General features: G+C 60.6%; 1 protein-coding gene across 2 annotated transcripts; it reads right to left on the bottom strand.

The window, feature by feature from the left end:
- Positions 1–33: 33 nt before the first annotated feature.
- On the bottom strand, positions 34–17,982 carry LOC136788646 (synaptotagmin-3-like). 2 transcript variants are annotated; one of them, XM_066987258.1, is made up of 10 exons: positions 17,572–17,982; positions 16,589–16,723; positions 14,696–14,859; positions 13,497–13,851; positions 12,100–12,646; positions 8,072–8,192; positions 6,593–6,764; positions 5,757–5,886; positions 4,118–4,193; positions 34–156 (listed from the first exon to the last, which is right to left on the bottom strand). In XM_066987258.1, exons 3-9 carry the CDS (start codon positions 14,847–14,849, stop codon positions 4,122–4,124), a joined length of 1,551 nt encoding a protein of 516 aa, XP_066843359.1. In that variant the 5' UTR covers positions 14,850–14,859; positions 16,589–16,723; positions 17,572–17,982; the 3' UTR covers positions 34–156; positions 4,118–4,121. The 2 variants fall into 2 exon arrangements, with proteins under 2 accessions (XP_066843359.1, XP_066843358.1); XM_066987257.1 differs by lacking the exon at positions 34–156 and adding an exon at positions 3,203–3,361 and having other exon boundaries at positions 17,572–17,981.
- Between the last annotated feature and the right edge of the window lie 1,688 nt (positions 17,983–19,670).

Genomic DNA, 19,670 nt, shown 5'->3' with positions numbered 1-19,670 from the left:
GTTCGGCTCGGGTTCGGCTCGGGTTCGGCTCCGCTCGGGCTCGGTTCGGGTTCGGCCGCCTTCGGGTCCGGGTTCGGGAGCCTTCGGCTGCCTTCGGCTCGGCTCGGCTCGGGTTCGGCTCGGCTCGGGCTCAGCAGCAGCCCGAGCGCGGCGGCGCTGCCTCGGGGAGGGGGGGGGGAGGTGGGGAGGGGGAGGGGGGAAAGGGGGCGGGGCCGGGGAGGGGGCGGGGCCACGCCCAGCGTGGGACCCCGCGCTGCGACCCCACGTTGGGTGTCCCCCGTGTCCCCGTATCCCCGTGTCCCCATAGCCACGTGTCCCCGTGTCCTTGTGTCCTTGTGTCCCCGTGTCCCCATAGCCCCGTGTCCCCATAGCCGTGTGTCCCAATGTCCCCATGTCCCCATAGCCCCGTGTCCCCATATCCCCGTGTCCCCATATCCCCGTGTCCCAATGTCCTCGTGTCCCCATATCCCCATGTCCCCATAGCCGTGTGTCCCTGTGTCCCCATAGCCACATGTCCCCCATGTCCCTGTGTCCCCATGTCCCCACGTCCCCGTGTCCCCATATCCCCATGTCCCAGTGTCCCCATATCCCCATATCCCCGTGTCCCCATAGCCATGTGTCTCTGTGTCCCCATATCCCCCTGTCCCCATAGCCACATGTCCCAATGTCCCCATGTCCCCATATCCCCATGTCCCAGTGTCCCCATATCCCCATATCCCCATGTCCCCATATCCCCATGTCCCCATATCCCCATGTCCCCATATCCCCATGTCCCAGTGTCCCCATATCCCCATATCCCCGTGTCCCCATAGCCATGTGTCCCTGTGTCCCCATATCCCTGTGTCCCCATGCCCCCGTGCCCCCATATCCCCATAACCATGTGTCCCCATGTCCCCATATCCCCATGTCCCCGTGTCCCCACAACCATGTGTCCCCATATCCCCATGTCCCCAACAACCATGTGTCCCCGTGTCCCCATATCCCCACGTCCCCATATCCCCGTGTCCCCATATCCCCATGTCCCCATATCCCTGTGTCCCCGTGTCCCCATATCCCCGTGTCCCCATATCCCCAAATCCCTGTGTCCCCACAACCATGTGTCCCCGTGTCCCCATATCCCCATGTCCCCATATCCCCATGTCCCCATATCCCCACGTCCCCATATCCCCGTGTCCCCATATCCCCGTGTCCTCACAACCACGCGTCCCCGTGTCCCCACGTCCCCGTGTCCCCACAGCTCAGTGCCCCCCCATGTCCCCAAACCCCCATGTCCCCGTGTCCCCCACCTCCCCCCACCCCGATGTCCCCCCACCCCTGCAGCCCCGTGTCCCCACCTCATGCCCCGTTTGCCACCCCCTTGTCACCACGTCCCCCCATCCCCACAGTGCTTTGTCCCCTTGTCCCCGTGCCCCCACGTCCCCATAAACGTGTGTCCCCACCCCTGTGCCCCGCAGTGTCCCCAGATCGGTGTCCCCATGTCCCCGTCCCTACCCCACGTCCCCTTGCCCCGTGTCCCCACACCCGTGTTGTGACCCCGTGTCATCGTGTTGTGTCCCCAAATCCCTGTGTTTCGTCCCCACACCCGTGTGCCCATGTCCCTGTGACACCCCCATGTCCCCGTGCCCCTATATCCCGTGTCCCATGTCCCTTTGTCCCCCCATGTTCCAGTGTCCCCATAACCCTGTGTCCCTCTGTCCCGGTGTCCCCATGCTGCCATGCCCCCATCTTTGTGTCCCCGTGTCCCCATATCCCTGTCCCTGAGTCCCCGTGTCCATGCCCCCACATCCCCATGTCCCAGTGTTCCCATATCCTGGTGTCCCCATGTCCCAGTGTCCCCATATCCCCACGCTCCCGTGTCCCCGTGTCCCGATGTCCTTCTGTCCTTGTATCCCCATGCCCCTATAACCCCATGACCCTCTGTCCCCATTTCCTTGCCATCCCCATGTCCCCATATCCCCGTGACCCCATATCCCCATGCCCCTGTGTCCCTGTGCCCTCGTGTCCCCATATCCCTGTGCCCCCCCTACATCCCTGTGTCCCCATGTCCCCATGTCCCTGTGCCCGTGTCCCCGTGTCCCCATATCCCTGCGCCCCCATATCGCTGTGGCCCCATGCCCTTGTGCCCCCATGTCCCCATATCCCCGTGCCCGTGTCCCTGTGCCCCCATATCCCCGTGACTCCATATCCCTGTGACCCGGTGTCCCCATGTCCTCATATCCCCATGCCCCCATAACCCCGTGCCCCCGTCTCCGTGTCCCCATATCCCTGTGTCCCCATGCCCCAATGTCCCCATGCCCCCACATCCTCGTGTCCCCATATCCTTGTGTCCCCATATCCCCGTGTCCCCGTATCCCCGTGTCCCCATGTCCCCATACCCCTGTGTCCCCATAACCCCCTGTCCCCACGTCCCTATATCCCTGTGTCCCCATGCCCCCATGTCCCCGTGTCCCCATATCCCCATGCCCCCATAACCCTGTGTCCCCATATCCCCGCGTCCCTACATCCCCATGTCCCCATATCCCCGTGTCCCCATATCCCCGTGTCCCTATATCCCTGTGTCCCCATAACCCCATATCCCCGTGTCCCCGTGTCCCCGTCCCCGGTGCAGGCAGGCGCAGGCGGCTCCTGGGGTTTATTGGGGGGCTATGGCTTCTGGGGCCCCCCCGGCCCCGCACGCAGACACAGACGGTGGGGGGGGGGGGGGGGTGAGGGGGGGGACACAGGGGGGTTTTGGGGGGGCCCCGGGTACATCGGGGGGGCTCCCCCATACACAGACATCGGGGGGGCCATACACAGACAGGGGGGTTTTGGGGGGGCCATACATAGACATTGGGGGACCCCCCCCATACACAGACATTGGGGGGGGGGGCATACAGAGACACTGGGGGGGGGCGGGGGGGCACCCCCATACACGGATACTGGGAGCCCCCCCCAGACACTGGGGTGGGGGGGGGGGGTTGGGGGCACCCCCATACACAGACATTTGGGGGGGGCCCCATACACAGACATTAGGAGGGCTCGGGGGGGGCTCCCAGACACCTCCCCCCCCCCCTACAAACACGGGGGGGGGCCCCCCCTAAAAACACACGAGGATTTTGAGGGCCCCCCCCATACAAACACATGGGTTTTTTTCGGGGGGGGGGGGGGCATAGAAACACATGGGGGGTGCCCCCCCCCCCCCACATTCACACACGGGGGGGGGGGGGGGCTCCTGGGTCCCTCCAGGCCCCCCCCCGGGCGCCGGGGTTCACAGTGGGGGGGGGGCCGGGCCCCCCCTTGTCGTGCGGGGCAGGGGCCGGGGGCCCGGGGGGGCCCCTATGGCTTCGGTGTGGGGCCCCCCCGGCCGGGCCGGCCCCGCCGCCTGCGGGAGAGAGGGGTCAGCACCTGCCCAGTATGGCCCAGTGCCCCCCAGTATGGTAAAGTGCCCTCCCAGTAGGGTAGAGTGAGCTCCCAGTATGGTAAGGTGCCCTCCCAGTATGGCCCAGTGCCCTCCCAGTATGGCCCAATGTCCCCCAGTATGGTAAAGCACCCTCCCAGTATGGCCCAGTGCCCACTCAGTACAGCCCAGAGCCCCCCAGTATAGCCCAGTGCCCTCCAGTATGGCCCAATGACCCTCAGTATGGCCCAGCGGCCCCCGGTACAGTCCAGTGGCCCTCCCAGTATGGCCCAGTGCTTCCCAGTATGGTAAAATGCCCTTCCTGTATGACCCAGCAGCCTCCCAGTATGGCCCAGTTCTCTTCCAGTATGTCCACATGCTCTCCAGTGCCCTCCCAGTATGGCCCAGTGACCCACACTTACACTTCAGTGCCCTCCCATTATGGCCCCATATAGTAGTGTCCCCTCCAATATGGCCCAGTGCCCTCCAGCATGGCCCAGTGCCACCCCAGTATGGCCCAGTACCCTCCCAGCATGACCCAGAACCTTCCCAGTATGGCTCAGTGCTCTCCCAGTATGGCCCAGTGGCCCCAAGCATGCCCCAGTAACCTCCCAGTATGGTACAGAGCACTCCCAGTGCCCTCTCCCAGTTTGCCCCATGCTCTCCAGTATGGCCCGGTGCCTCCCCACTCCCTCCCAGTGCCCTCGGTGCCGCTCCCAGTGCTCCCAGTGCTCCCAGTACCGGCTCAGTCGGGCTCCACCACGATGCTGGGTTTGTCCCGCGCCGCCCCCTTGGCCGCCAGCCCCAGCGCCTTCTCCTGCACGGGGACGGGGACACTCGCACGGGGACACCCGCGTGGGGACGGGGACACTCATATGGGGACGGGGACAATCGTATGAGGACAGGGATGCTCACATGGGGACACTCGTATGGGGATGGGGACACTCGTGTGGGGACGGGGACATTTGTATGGGGACAGGGACACTCATATGGGGACGGGGACACTCGTATGGGGATGGGGACATTTGTAGGGGGACAGGGACACTTGTATGGGGATGGGGACATTTGTATGGGGACGAGGACAATCGTATGGGGACAGGGATGCTCACATGGGGACACTCGTATGGGAATGGGGACACTCGTGTGGCAATGGGGACACCTGTATGGGGACACTTGCGTGGGGACGGGGACACTTGTGTAGGGATGGGGACACTTGCATGGGGACGAGGTCACTCATATGGGGACGGGGACACTCATGTGGGGACACAGACACTCGTATGGGGACAGGGACACCCATATGAGGACGGGGACACTCGTGTGGGAATGGGGACACTTGTATGGGGACAGGGACACTCATACGGGGATGGGGACACTCATATGGGGACACTCGTGTGGGGACGGGGCACTCGTATGGGGACAGGGATGCTCACGTGGGGACACTCGTATGGGGATGGGGACACTCATATGGGGACACCCACACCAGGATGGGGACACTTATATGGGGACACTCACGTGGGGATGGGGACACTTGCAAGGGGACAGGGACACTCGTATGGGGACGGGGACACTTGTATGGGGATGGGGACAGTCATATGGGGACACTCGTGTGGGGACGGGGACATTCATATGGGGACAGGGACACTCGTATGGGGACACTCGTGTGGGGACGGGGACACTCGTGTGGGGACGGGGACACTTGTATGGGGACGGGGACACTCACACGGGGACACTCACATGGGGACACCCACATCGGGATGGGGACACTCGCGTAGGGACAGGGACCCTTGCCTGGGGACGGGGACCCTCCCAAGGGGACACTCACACGGGGACAGGGACACTTTATGGGTGTCCCATGGGTGCTGGGGGATCCCATGGGTGCTGGGGGGTCTCGTGGGAGCTAGGCGATCCTATGGGCATTGGGGATATCCTATAGGTGCTGGGGGTGTCCTATGGGTGCTGGGGGTTCCTATGGGTGCCAGGGGGGTCCTATGGGTACCAGGGGGTCCCATGGGTGCTGGGGGGTCCTATGGGTGCCAGGGGGTCCCGTGGGTGCTGAGGGGTCTTGTGGGTGCCAAGGGGTCCCAGGGAAGCCAGGCAATCCTATAGACATTGGGGATATCCTATGGGTACTGAGCGGGGTCCTATGGGTGGTGAGGGTTCCTATGGGTGCCAGGGGGGTCTTATGGGTGCCAGGGGGTCCCATGGGTGCTGGGGGGTCTCGTGGGTGCTAAGGGGTCCCAGGGAAGCCAGGCGATCCTATAGACATTGGGGATATCCTATGGGTACTGGGGGTGTCCTATGGGTGCTGGGGGTTCCCATGGGTGCCAGGGGGGTCCTATGGGTGCTGGGGGGGTCCCATGGGTGCCGGGGGGGGTCTCACCTCGACCAGGGTGTGCCAGTGCTCGATGGGTTTGCGGGGGTTGGCCAGCATCTCGGCCCAGTGCTCGCGGCCCGGCCCCTCGGCGTCGCTGCCCACCCGGCACATCCCGATCACCTCGTTGTGCCCGATGCTGCAGGAGCCACGGTGGCACCCAGGGGACCGGGGACACCCCGGGACCCCAAAAGCTCCCCGTGACCATCGGTGGGACCCAAGTGTCCAGGGGAAACCCCAAAGTGGGGGCGTGTGCGCCTTGGGACCCCAAAAGCTCCCTGTGCCCACCAATGGGACCCAGATGTCTGGGGGTCACCCCAATATGGGGACCCAAGTGCCCAGGAACCCCAAATGCTCCCTGTGTCCAACAAGGGGACTCAGATGTGATTGGGATCACCCCAATATGGGGACCCCGGTGCCCAGGGACCCCAATTTCTCCCCATGCCCACCAAGGGGACACAGATGTCCAGGGGTCACCCCAATATGGGGACCCAAGTGCCCAGGGACCCCAAATACTCCCTCTGCCCACCAAGGGGATCCAGATGTCTAGAGGTCACCCCAATATGGGGACCCAGGTTCCTGGGGACCCTAAAAGCTCCCCATGCCCCCCAGTGGAACCAAGATATCAAGGGGTCACCCCAGTACGGGGACCCAGGTGCCTGGGGACCCTAAAAGCTCCCCATGCCCCCCAGTGGAACCAAGATGTAAAGGGGTCACCCCAATATGAGGACCCAAGTGTCCGGGGACCCCAAACACTCCCCGTGCCCACCAAGGGGACCCCGATGTGACTGGGATCACCCCGATATGGGGCAAGACCCCTCGCGCGAGGGCCCCGACCCCCTCACCAGTCGTAGTCGACCACGGCGATGGTGAGGCTGACGTGGTGCACGCTCTCGTGCGGGACGTCGAACACCAGCGCCTCGTTGTAGCTGGGGTTCAGGGTGTTCTTCTTGATGGACGTCTTGCGCTTCTTCAGCCGCCGGCCCTCCGCCATCAGCGAGGCCTTCACGTAGGGGTCTGGGGGGGCAGCCCCACGGCACCCCCTCAAGCCCCACCGCCGCCCCACGGTGCCCCGCAGAGCCCCACGGCCGCTCGATGGCACCCCAGAGCTCCACGGCCATCCCATGGTGCCCCACGGCCATCCCATGGTGTCCCAGTCATCCCATGGTGCCCCATAGTCATCCCATGGTGTCCTACAGAGCCCCATGGCCATCCCGTGGTGTCCCAGTCATCCCATGGTGCCCTACAGCCATCCCATGGTGTCCTACAGAGCCCCACGGCCATCCCGTGGTGCCCTACAGTCATCCCATGGTGCCCCACAGCCATATGGTGTCCTAGAGCCCATGGCCATCCCATTGTGCCCTATCATCCCATGGTGTCCTACAGAGCCCCATGGTCATCCCATAGTGTCCCATGGTCATCCCGTGGTGTCCTACAGAGCTCCATGGCCATCCCATTGTGCCCTACAGTCATCTCATGGTGTCCTACAGAGCCCCACAGCCATCCCATGGTGTCCTACATGGTGTCCTACAGAGCCCCACGGCCACCCCATGGTGTCCTACAGAGCTCCCCATATAGCATCCTACAGAGCCCCATCCATCCCACCCTAGTCATCTCATGGTGTCCCAGAGCCCCACAGCCACCCCATGGTGTCCCACAGAGCCCCATGGCCATCCCATAGTGTCCTACAGAGCCCCATGCCCCCGTGGTGCCCTGCAGCCACCCCATGGTCATCTCATGGGGGCAAGTTGGAGACCCTATGTCCCCCAGCGTCCTTATGTCCCCAATGTCCCCATGTCCTCCTGATGCCCCCCCCATGTCCTCCTGTTCCCCGTTTGGTGGAGAAGCTGGTGACATCCTTGGGGCAGGAGGTGTCCCCATGTGTCCCCATGTCCCCAGTCACCCAAGAAGTTGGTCAGAGGTCCAGGGGGCAGGTTGGTGTCCCCGTGTCCCAGCACGTCCCCATGTCCCACCATGTCCCCATGTCCTGCCATGTTCCCATGTCCCACCGTGTCCCCACCGGTTCCTACGTCCCTACCTGTCCCCATGTCCCTCCACATCCCTGTGTCCCACCATGTCCTCGTGTCCCGCTGTGTCCCTACCCGTCCCCATGTCCCACCGTGTCCCCATGTCCCCACCAGTCCCCATGTCCCCACCGGCCCCCATGTCCCTCAATGTCCCCATATCCCTCCATGTCCCTCCATGTCCCCATAACCCTCCACATCCCCATGTCCCCACCTGTCCCCATGTCCCCACCTGTCCCCACGTCCCTCCGCGTCCCCGTGTCCCGCCGTGTCCCCACGGGTCCCCGTGTCCCCTCTCACCCGAGAAGCCGGTCAGGTCCATGGCGCGCAGGTTGGAGGCGCGGATGACGGTGACCGTGAGGCGCCCGGCCGTGGGCAGGTAGCACAGCGAGAAGTTCACCTCCCCCAGGTCTGCCTTCTCCTGCCAGGGGCAAAGGTCAGCAGGGGTCAAAGGTCAGTGGAGTCAAAGGCCATGGGGTCAAAGATCAGTGGGGTCAAAGGGCATCGGGTTTGGGGACGGGTCAAGGGGCAAAGGGCACAGGGGAGGTTGGGGGTGGCACCAGGTTTGGGGACAGGAAGCAAAGGGATCAGGGGTCACAGTGGGGTCAGAGGTCGATGGGGTCAGGGGTCACAGGGGGGTCAGAGGTCACAGATAGGGGATGCTTCCGGTTGGGATTCAGCTCCCGCTCCGGGACTGGAACTGCACACACACCTCCAAATGAGGCTGCCAATGCACGTGCGAACGCGCACGCACGTCTGTAACCCAGGCTGCAAGCGCAGCCAGAGGTGCAAACGCATCGGGCAAGACTGATGATGCATTTGCAAGCGCATCTGCAAATGCACCTGCGAGTGGCGCTGCAAATGCATCTACGAACGCACCTGTAGCTGAAGGAAAAATGTATCTGCAAACAAGGCTGGCGATGCATCTGCCGATGCACCCGGAAATGCATCCATGAGCACAGCTGCAAAGGCATCTGCAAGTGCATGTAGGGCTGGAGCTGCAAATGCACCTGCAACTGGAGCTGCAAATGCATCTGCAAACGAGGCCGTGATGCATCTGCAAATGCACCCACAACTGGAGCAGCAAATGCATCTAAGATGAGGCTGCAAACACCTCTGCAAATGCATCTACAAGTGGAACTGCAAATGCAAATGAGACTGCCAGTGAATCTGCCAACGCGCCTTCAACTGCGGCTGCAAATTCACCTGCAAAGCAGACTGCAAATGCATCTGCAAGTGAGACTGCAAATGTGTATTCCAAATACATTTTCAAATGTATCCATGACAAGAAATGCATGCAAATGTATATGCAAATACATGTATGACTGGAGCTGCAAACGCATCTGCAAATGCATCCCCAAATGCATCTGCAAATGCACATGTGACTGGAGCATCAAATGCATGTGTGAATGGAGCTACAAATACATCTGCAAATGAGGTGGCAAATGTATCTTGCAAATGCATCCTGCAATGCATCTGCAAATGCATGTGAGACCAGAGGGACAAATGCATCTGCAACTGAGGTTGTAAACAGATCCTGCAAATGCATCTGCAAACACAGCTGCAAATGCAAGGCTGACCAGAGCTGCAAATGCATCTACAAATGAGGCTGCAATTGTATCCTGCAACCCCATCTTACAAACGCATCCTGCAAATACATCTGCAAATGTATGGATGACCAGAGGTACAAATGCATCTGCATTTGAAGCTGCAAATGCATCCTGCAAATGCATCTGCAAATGCATCTACAAGGGTATCCGCAAATACATGTGAGAGCAGAGATAAAAATGCATCTATAAATGATGTTTTGCAAACATGTCTTGCAAACACACCTGCAAATGCATCGTGCAAATGCACATGTGAAACCAGAGGTACAAAAGCATCTGCAACTGAGCCTGCAAAAACGTTCTGTAAATGCATCCTCAAATGCATGTAATACCAGAGCTGCAAATGTTATCTACACAATGATGTCTTGCAAACATGTCTTGCAAATTCACCTGCAAATGCATCTACAAATGCATCTACAAATGCTAATGAGACCTGAGCTACAAATGCACCTACAAATGATGTCTTGCAAACATTTCTCACAAACACATCTCCAAAAGCACCTGCATGTGAGACCAGAGGAGCAAATGCATCTGCAACCAAGACTGCAAACACATTCTGCAAACGCATCCTCAAATGCATCCTCAAATGCATGTGAGACCAGAGCTGCAAATGTGTCTACAAATGGTGTCTTGCGAACACATCTACAAATGCACCTGCAAGTGCATCTGCAAATAAAGGTGAGACCAGAGTGCAAATGCATCTGTATTTGAGGCTGCAAACACATCCTGCAAATGCATCCTCTGAACACATCTTGCAAACGCATCCTGTAAATGTACGCAAATACTTGTGAGACCAGAGGTATAAATGCATCTATAAATGGTGTCTTACAAGCTTATCTGCAAATGCACCTGCAAATGCGTGTGAGATCAGAGGTACACACGCATCTGCAACCAAGGCTGCAAGTGCATCCTGCAAATGCATCCTGCAAATGCATCTAAAAATAATGCCTTGCAAACATGTCTTGCAAACGGATCTGCATCTGCAAAAACATCTGGAAATGCATGTAAGGCCAGAGGTGCAAATGCATCTGCAATCAAGGCTGCAAACACATACTGCAAATGCATCTTAAAATGCAATTGAGACAAGAGATACAAATGCATCTGCAAATGAGGCTGCAAATGTATCTGCAAATGCATCCTGCAAACACATCTGCAAATGCATTTTTCAAATGCATCTGCAAAAGCATCTCCAAATGCATGTGAGACCAGAGGTACACATGCATCTCCAACCGAGGCTCCAAACACATCCTGAAAATGCATCCTGCAAACGCATCTGCAAATGCATCTACAAATCTCACAAAGGCATCTACAGATGCATGAGACCAGAGATGCAAATGCACCTGCAACCAAGGCTGCAAACGCATCTGCAAACACATCCTATGAACGCTCAAACACATCCTGCAAATGCATCTACAAATGAAAGTGAGACCAAAGGTGCAAATGAGTCTGCCTGCAATCAAGGATGCAAATGCATTTGGCAAAAGCATCTGCAGATGCATCTGCAAATGGTGTCTTGCAAACGTCTCGCTAATTCATCTGCAAATGCATCCTACAAATGCATGTGAGACCAGAGGTGCAAATGCATCTGCAACTGAGGCTGCAAATGCATCCCGTGAACGCATTTGCGAATGCATCCTGCAAACGCATCTGCAAACACATCCTGCAAACATCCTACAAATACATCTGCAAATGTATCTACAATTGGTGTCTTGCAAACATGTCTTGCAAACGCATCTGCAAATGCATTTGCAAATGAACACAAGGCAAGAGGTACAAATGCATCTGCAACCAAGGCTACAAATACATCCCATGAATGCATTTGCAAATGCATCTACAAATGGTGTCTCGCAAACATGTCTCGCAAATTCATCTGCAAATGCATCCTGCAAATACACATGAAACCAGAGGTGAAAATTAATCTGCAATCGAGGCTGCAAACACATCCTGCAAACACATTTGCAAATGTATGTACAATTGGTGTCTTGCAAACGTGTCTTGCAAATGCATCTGCAAATATATCTGCAAATGCATGTGAGACAAGGTACAAGTGCATCTGCAACCAAGGTTACACAGGCATCCTGCAAATGCACCTGCAAGTGAATGCACTACAAATGCATGTGAGACCAGAGGTATAAATGTGTCTGCAACTGAGGCCGCAAACGCATCCCACAAATGCATCTGCAAATGCATCTACAAATGGTGTCTTGCAAACATCTCTCGCAAGCACATCTGAAAACGCATCTGCAAATGTATCTGCAAATGCATTTGAGACAAGAGGTACAAATGCATCTGCAATCAAAGCTGGAAACGCATCTGCAAATGCATCCTACAAATGCATTTACAGATGCATGTGAGACCAGCAGTGCAAATGTGCCTGCAACTGAGGCTGCAAACACATCCTGAAAATGCATCTGCAAATGCATCTACAAACATATGTGAGAATAGAGGTGCAAATGCACCTGCAAACACATTCTGCAAATGCATGTGCAAATGCATGTGAGAACAGAGGTGCAAATGCATCTGCAACCAAGGCTGCAAACGCATCTGCAAATGCATCCTACAAATGCACGTGAGACCAAAGGTGCGAATGCATCTTCAACCGAGGCCGCAAACGCATCCCGTGAACACAAACATGCGGGCACCTGCGGCTGCAAACACACCCGCGCCGGAGCCCGCCAGAGTCCCCGTCCCCCGCCCCCCCCCCCCCAGCGGCCGCCTCACCGCGGTGGCCTCCAGGATGTCCCTCCAGATGGGCGTCTCGCCGTCGCGCTCGGCCGCCTCCAGCAGGTTATCCAGCACCACCTGCCCGATCAGGTCGTGCCGCGAGAAGCGGTCGAAGTCGTAGACGCTGAAGTGCAGGCGGCGGGCGGGCAGCTCGGCGAAGGGCACCCCGAAGCTGAAGGTCTCGTCGAAGACGGGGTTGAGCGTCCGCCGGTGCACCTTGGTCTGGAATTTCTTCTTGCGGTCAGGCAGCAGGTACATCTTGACGTAGGGGTCGGAGAAACCGTTGGCGTCCTTGGCGGGGAGGTCGCGGGCGCGCAGCACCCGCACCACCAGCTGCTCGGTGCCGTAGGCGTAGCGCAGGGCGACGCTCAGCCGCCCGCAGGGCGTCCCCCCCCCGGCTCCCCCGGCGCCCCCGCGCCGAGCGTCGCCCTCGCCGGGCTGGTAGAGCTCGGGCTGGATCTGGCCGATGCTGGTGCTTTGCTCGGGTTTCTCCTCGAAGAGGTTCGGGGGGTCCGGGCTGGATGGGCGGGGGGCCGGCGGGTGTCTGGGGGGGGAAAACGGGTGGTCCCGGTGGTGGAGCTGGGGTGGGGTCCCCAGCCACCCCTATGTGTCCTTGTGGACCCCACCCCTGTGCCAGCCCTGTCCCCATGTCATGCAGCCCCCATCCATCTCCATGTCCACCCCGTCCCCATCCCAGTCCCCACCCTATTCCCATCCCCTCCCCATCCCCAATCCCCAATCCCCAATCCCCATCCCACCCCATCCCATCCCAATCCTCATCCCCATCCCCATCCCATCCCTTCCCAATTCCCATCCCATCCCATCCCAATCCCATCCCATCCCACCCCATCCCATCCCAATCCTCATTGTCATCCCAATCCCATCCCATCCCAATTCCCATCCCTTCCCAATTCCCATCCCATCCCAATCCCCATCCCAATTCCCATCCCCATCCCATCCCTTCCCAATTCCCATCCCATCCCATCCCATCCCATCCCTTCCCATCCCCATCCCCATCCCAATCCCCATCCCATTCCCCATCCCATTCCCATCCCCATCCCCATCCCCATCCAACCCAACTCCATCCCCATCTTACTCCCCATCCCATTCCCCATCCCATTCCCATCCCCATCCCCATCCAACCCAACTCCATCCCCATCTCACTCCCCATCCCATCCCATCCCATCCCATCCCATCCCATCCCATCCATCCCATCCCATCCCATCCCATCCCATCCCATCCCCATCCCATCCCATCCCATCCCATCCCATCCCATCCCATCCCATCCCCATCCCCTTCCAACCCAACTCCATCCCCACCTCCCTCCCCACCCCATCCCCTCCCACCCCAGCCCCCCACCCCCCATCCTCCCGCCCCCCCGTCCCCATCCCCACCTGCCCCCGTGTCCCAGCGCCGCCACCTGCTGCTGGGAGGTGGCGCTGGGCAGGGCCCCCCCGGCCCCGTCGCGCTCCAGGGGCAGCTCGGGCGACGTCTGGCTCAGCTTTAGGGCAGCCTCGGGGCAGGACCCCATGTCCAGGTAGGAGCGCTCGGGGGCTTCGGCGCCCGCTTCCCCCCGCTCGGGCTCCCCGAAGGGCGCCGGGTGGGGGGGCTCCTTGCGGGGGGCGGCCCCCGCACCCCCCTTGTCGCGCCAGGGCACCCAGCAGAGCTTCCAGGAGACGAAGAGCGAGACGCCCAGCAGCACGATGCCGCAGAAGGTGACAATCACCGACAGCAGGCTCACCGAGATGTCTGGGGGGGGGGGATGCCCCGGGGGGGTCCCCGTCACCCTCCGGGGGTCCTCGTCACCCTCTGGGGGTCCCTGACATCCTCCTGGGGTCCTCAAAACCCTCTTGGGGTCCCCATCACCCTCTTGGGGTCCTACCCTCTTGGGGTCCCCATCACCCTCTTGGGGTCCCCATCACCCTCTTGGAATCCTATCACCCTAATGGGTTCCACCACCCCTCTTGGGTTCCCACCACCTGACCCACCCTCTTAGGCCTCTCTTGGGATCCCATCCCTCTCCTGGGCTCCCCATCACCCTCTTGGGATCCCATCACCCTCTTGGGTTCCCGCCACCCTCCTTAGGGTCTCACCATCCTCTCAGGGTCCCACCAACCTCTTGAAGACCCCACCACCCTCCTTGGGGTCTCATCATCCCCTTAGGGTCCCACCACCCTCTTGGGGTCCCATCACTCTCCTGGGCTCCCCATCACCCTCTTGGAATCCTATCACCCTAATGGGTTCCCACCACCCTCTTGGGTTCCCACCACCCTCTTGAGGACCCCACCACCCTCCCTAGGGTCCCACCACCCTCTTGATGACCCCACCACCCTCCTTAGGGTCCCACCACCCTCTTGATGACCCCACCACCCTCCTTAGGGTCCCACCACCCTCTCGATGACCCCCACCACCCTCCTTAGGGTCCCACCACCCTCTTGATGACCCCACCACCTCTCTGGGTTCCCACCACCCTCCCTGAGATCCCACCAACCTCTTGAGGACCCCCCCGACCCTCTTTGGGTTCCCACCACCCTCCTTGGGACCCCCCCCACCCTCTTGAGCCTGCCCCTCCCCTCAGGGCCCCCCCCCTCACCAGCGTCGGCAGGCCGGGGGTGCCCGCGGTGCCGCAGGAGGTCGGTGAACTCCAGGCACTGCTGGTGCTGGGCACGGGCACGGGGGGCGAAGCAGAGCTCCTGCACCAGGCGCAGGGCGCTGCGGCACACGTCCTCCTCGTAGTCCCCCGACATGGCCGCCCGCCTGCGGGGGGCACCGGGACGTGGGGGTGGGGGGGGGGTGGGGGGCAGTGCTTTTGCACGCCCCCAACACCCCCTCCCCATCCCCAACCCCTCGGGATTGGGCCCGAGGTGCGCAAGGGGGTGCATGCGAGGGGGTGTGGGGCTGTGCAATGCATGGTGCTGCACTCGTGTGGGTGGTTGTGCATGCAAGTGTGCAGAAGGCTGTGCTTGTCCATGCCGTGGTGCTCACAATCACACACGCCATTGCATTTGTGCATGTGGTAGTGCTTGCAAGTGTGCACAGGGCTGTGCTCGTGCATGCGGCGGCGCTTGCAAGCATGCGTGCTGTTGCATTTGTGCAGGGGGCTGTGCTTGCAAGCGTGCATGGGTTTGTGCTAATGTTTGTGCACGTAGCAGTGCTTGCAAATGTGCATGGGGCTGTGCTTGTGAGCATGCTCACAATTGTGCATGCTGTCGCACTCGTGCATAGGGCTATGCTTGCATGTGATAGTGCTTGCAAGTGTGCACAGGGCTGTGCTTGTGCATGCTGTGGTACTCATGATTGTGCATGCTGTTGCACTCATGCATGGGACCGTGTTCATGCATGCGGTGGAGCTCGTGATTGTGCATGCATACGGTTGTACTTGTGCAGGGGGCTGTGCTTGCACGTGTGCAAGGGGACGTGCTAATAACTGTGCACGTTGTTGTGCTTGCAAGTGTGCACAGGGCTGTGCTCATGCATATGATGGTGCTCATGATTGTGCACGCCATTGCATTCGTGCATGGGGCTGTGCTTGCAAGTGTGCATGGGGATGTGCTGATGATTGTGCACATGGCAGTGCCTGTAAGTGTTCACGGAGCTGTGCTTGTGCACGTGGTGCTCACAATCACGCATGCCGTTGCATTCATGCATGGGGCTGTGCTTGTGCATACGGTGGAGCTCACGATCGTGCATGCAGTTGCACTCATGCATGGGGCTGTGCTTGCAAGAGTGCATGGGGACGTGCTAACAATTGTGCTTGTGACAGTGCTTGCAAGTGTGCACGGGGCTGTGCTTGTGCATACGGTGGCGTTCATGATTGTGCATGCCGTTACATTCATGCATGGGGCTGTTCTTGCACGTGTGCATGGGGACGTGCACGTGGCTGGACTTGCAAGTGTGCACAGGGCTGTTCTCATGCATGCAGCGGAGCTCACAACTGCACGTGCCATTGCATTCATGCATAGGGCCGTGCTTGGGATTGTGCATGGCTTTGTGCATGTGTCAGTGCTTGCAAGCGTGCACGGGGCATGCTTGTGCATGGGGAGTGCTCGTGCATGCAGTGGTGCTCACGATCCCGTACGCAGTCACATTTGCACATGGGGCTGTGCATGCCAGTGTGCGTGGGGTTGTGCGAATGATTGTGCATGCAGTAGTGCTTGCAAGTGTGCACACAGGGCTGTGCTCGTGCACGCGGCGGCACTCATGACGGTGCACACTGCTGCATTTGTGCGTGGGGCTGTGCTTGCACGTGTGCACGGGGATGTGCTAACGATTGTGCACGTGGTTGTGCTTGCAAGTGTGCACGGGGGCTCTGCTCGTGCACGCAGCTGCGCTCACAACTGTGCACACTTGTGCACGGGGCTGTGCTTGCACGCGTGCACGGGGCTGTGGTCACGACTGCACCCCGTTACACCCCCCCCCACACCCCTTGCACGCCCCCCCCGTGCACCCTCCGCCCCTCGTGCAAGCTCCCGTGCGATGCCATCACCTGCTGGGCGGCTCCGGGGGGCCGGGGGGGTCAGCGGGGTGCGGGGGGGGGGCGCGGGGGCCTGGCGGGGCCGGGGCCGGGCCATGCAGCGTCTGGGGGGGGGGGTCGCACGAGGGGCCCCCACGCGCCGGCCTCCTGCGGGGGGGGGAGAGATGGGATTTGGGGGGGGGGGGCATCTGGACCCCCCCCCCCCTTATGTGCAAGGGGGGGGGGGGGGCCTTCCCCCTCCTGCGCATTGGACTGCCATCATTGGGGGGGGTGTACCCCTAATTGTCCCCCGCCCGGCCCCTAATTGCCCCCCCAAACCCACAATTGCCCCCCCTTTCTCCTCTACTGCCCCCCCCCAGCCCCACAATTGCCCCCCCAGCCCCACAATTGCCCCCCTCCTTTGCTCCCTTATTGCCCCCCCAGCCCCACACCTGCCCCCCCAACCCCACACCTGCCCCCCCCAACCCACACCTGCCCCTCTTGCTCCTCTATTGCCCCCCCCCAGACCCTCCCCTGGCCCCCCAAAGCCTGACCACTGCCCCCCCCAAATCTGCCCCCCCCCTACACCCAGCACAGGCAGCCCCCCCCCAGCGTTGCAGCCCCCCCCCAAATCCCCCCTGCCCCCCATATCCCCTCTTACCCCCCCATATTCCCCCCCACCCCCCCGCAAATTCCTCCCCACCCCCCCATAATCCCCCCTCGCCCCCCAAAATTCCCCCTCCCCCCCATACCTGCAGCCCCCCCCCCATTTCTATTCCCCCCCCCAAATCCCCCCCTCCCGTTTCCCTGCCCCCCCCTCCCCACTGCAGCCCCCCCCCCTAATTCCCGACCCCCCCAGGGGATCCCCCCCGCCTTTACCCCCCCGCCTCCCCCCCCCCGCCATGCACAGAGACCCCCCCCCAAATTCTCCCCCCTCCCCCAAATTTGCCCCCCCCCCCCCCCCCCCCCAGCAGCGCCCCCCGGCTCCCCCCAGCCCCGGCCGGGCCCGCGCTCACCTGCCGTACCGAGCCGAACCGGGCCGAGCGGAGCCGAACCCGGCCGAAAGGAGCCGAAAGGAGCCGAACCCTCCCGAACGGAGCCGAAGGGAACCGAACCCGGCTGGAGGGAGCCGAACCCGCCCGAACGGAGCCGAACCCTTCCGAACGGTTCCGAACGGTTCCGAACAGAGCCGAACCCGCCCCTTGGCGGTCCCGAACCCTCCCGAATGGTTCCGAACGGTTCCGAACGGAGCCGAACCCGCCCCTTGGAGGTCCCGAACCTTCCCGAATGGTTCCGAACAGAGCCGAACCCGCCCGATCGGAGCCGAACCCGCTCGTGGCGGGCCCCGAACCCTCCCGAACGGGTCCCGAACGGTTCCGAACCGGCCCGAACCGGCCCGAGCGGAGCCGAGCGGCTGCCTGGGGAGGGACACCCCTATGGGGGGGGGGGGGCGGGGCTATAGGGGAGGGGGCGGGGCCTATAGGGCCTATAGGATTAACACCCCCCCAAGGGAGGGGGCACCTCTATGGAGGGGGAGCCTATATAGGGTATATAGGGGATCATATGGGGGGGGACGTATAGGGGGCACCTATGGGGGTGGTGCCCCTATATATAGGGGCACCCTATATATTCTATAGGAGAGGGCCCTATGGGGGGGAATTCTATAGGAGGGGACCTATAGGGTGGTGGTGGGACCTATATTGGGGGCAGGCTGGGGGGGAACCTATGGGGGAAGCAGCTATGGGATGCAGAGGAACGTATAAGGTGGGAGGACACCTATAGGGGATACGTATGGGGGGGATCTATAGGGTTCGGGGGACGTATAGGGTGGGGGGGATGTATAGGGGGCACCTCTATGAGGGGAAAGCTATATAGGGTCGAGGGGATCATATGGGGTGGTGGGGACGTATAGGGGGCACCTATAGGGGTGGTGCTCCTATATATAGGGGCACCCTATATATTCTATAGGTGGGGACCTATAGGGTGGTGGTGGGACCTATATGGGGGAGCAGCTCCATGGTTGGGGGAACCTATAGGGGAAGTACCTATAGGATGCAGAGGAATGTATAAGGAGGAGGACACCTATAGGGGATATGTATGGGGGGATCTATAGGGTTGTGGGGACATATAGGGTCGGGACCTGGATGGGGGATGTATAGGGGGCAACTCGGGGGGAGGGAGCATATGGGGGAGGGATTTATTTGGGAACCTATAGCATGTAACTCCGGGGGGGGGGGGATCTATGGTGGGAGCACCTATGGGGGCACCTCTATAGGAACCTATGGGAACCTATATAGGAACCTATAAGGTGGGAGGACACCTATAGGGAGCACCTATAGGGGGACCTGTAGCATTGAGGGGAACATATAGGGTGCGGGGGGGGACATATAGGGGGCACATATGGGTGTACCTTTATGGAGGGTAATCTATAGGGTGGGGGGAAGCTATAGGGGTTATCTGTGGCAGACATCTCCGGGAGGGGGGGGCAGCTATAGCGGGGCACCTCTATGCCGTGGAGACTGTAAGGTGGGGGGAACCTATAGGGCACACCTATGGGGGGGCCCTTGATGTGGGGCACCTCTACGAGGCGGAATCTATAGGGTCGGGGAATGCCCCTATGGGGGGGGGGGATCTATGGTGGGAGGGGAACATGTCTATTGGGGTCCCTATAGAGTGGGGGAGTCACCTATGGAAAGGGGGGACACTCCTATGGGATACTCCATACGGGAACATATAGGGAGGGGGCTGGGCCTATATGGGGTGCCTATGGGGAGAGGGGGCACCTATGGGATGCACATATAGGGGGGTGGAACAAACTATAGGGAGACCCCATTGTGGGGGCGCCTCTATAGGGGGGCGTCCTATGGGATGAGGCACACCCATATAGGGGGATGTCTATGGGGAGGGGGGCACCCCTATAGAGGGTTCCTGGGGTGGGGTCACCCATATAGGGGAGCCCTATAGGGTGGGGGGTGACCCTATAGGAGGCCAACCTGGAGCGGGGGGCACTTCTATAGGGAACACCTGGGGGGGGGGGGGGCACCTCTATAGGGGGGCACCTATGGGATGAGGCACACCCATATAGGGGGACGCTTATAGGGAGGGGGACACCCCT

Source organism: Anser cygnoides, chromosome W (genome assembly GCF_040182565.1).
Source record: "Anser cygnoides isolate HZ-2024a breed goose chromosome W, Taihu_goose_T2T_genome, whole genome shotgun sequence".
Taxonomy (NCBI): Eukaryota; Metazoa; Chordata; class Aves; order Anseriformes; family Anatidae; genus Anser; species Anser cygnoides.
This window is presented reverse-complemented; position numbering and strand designations above follow the sequence as displayed.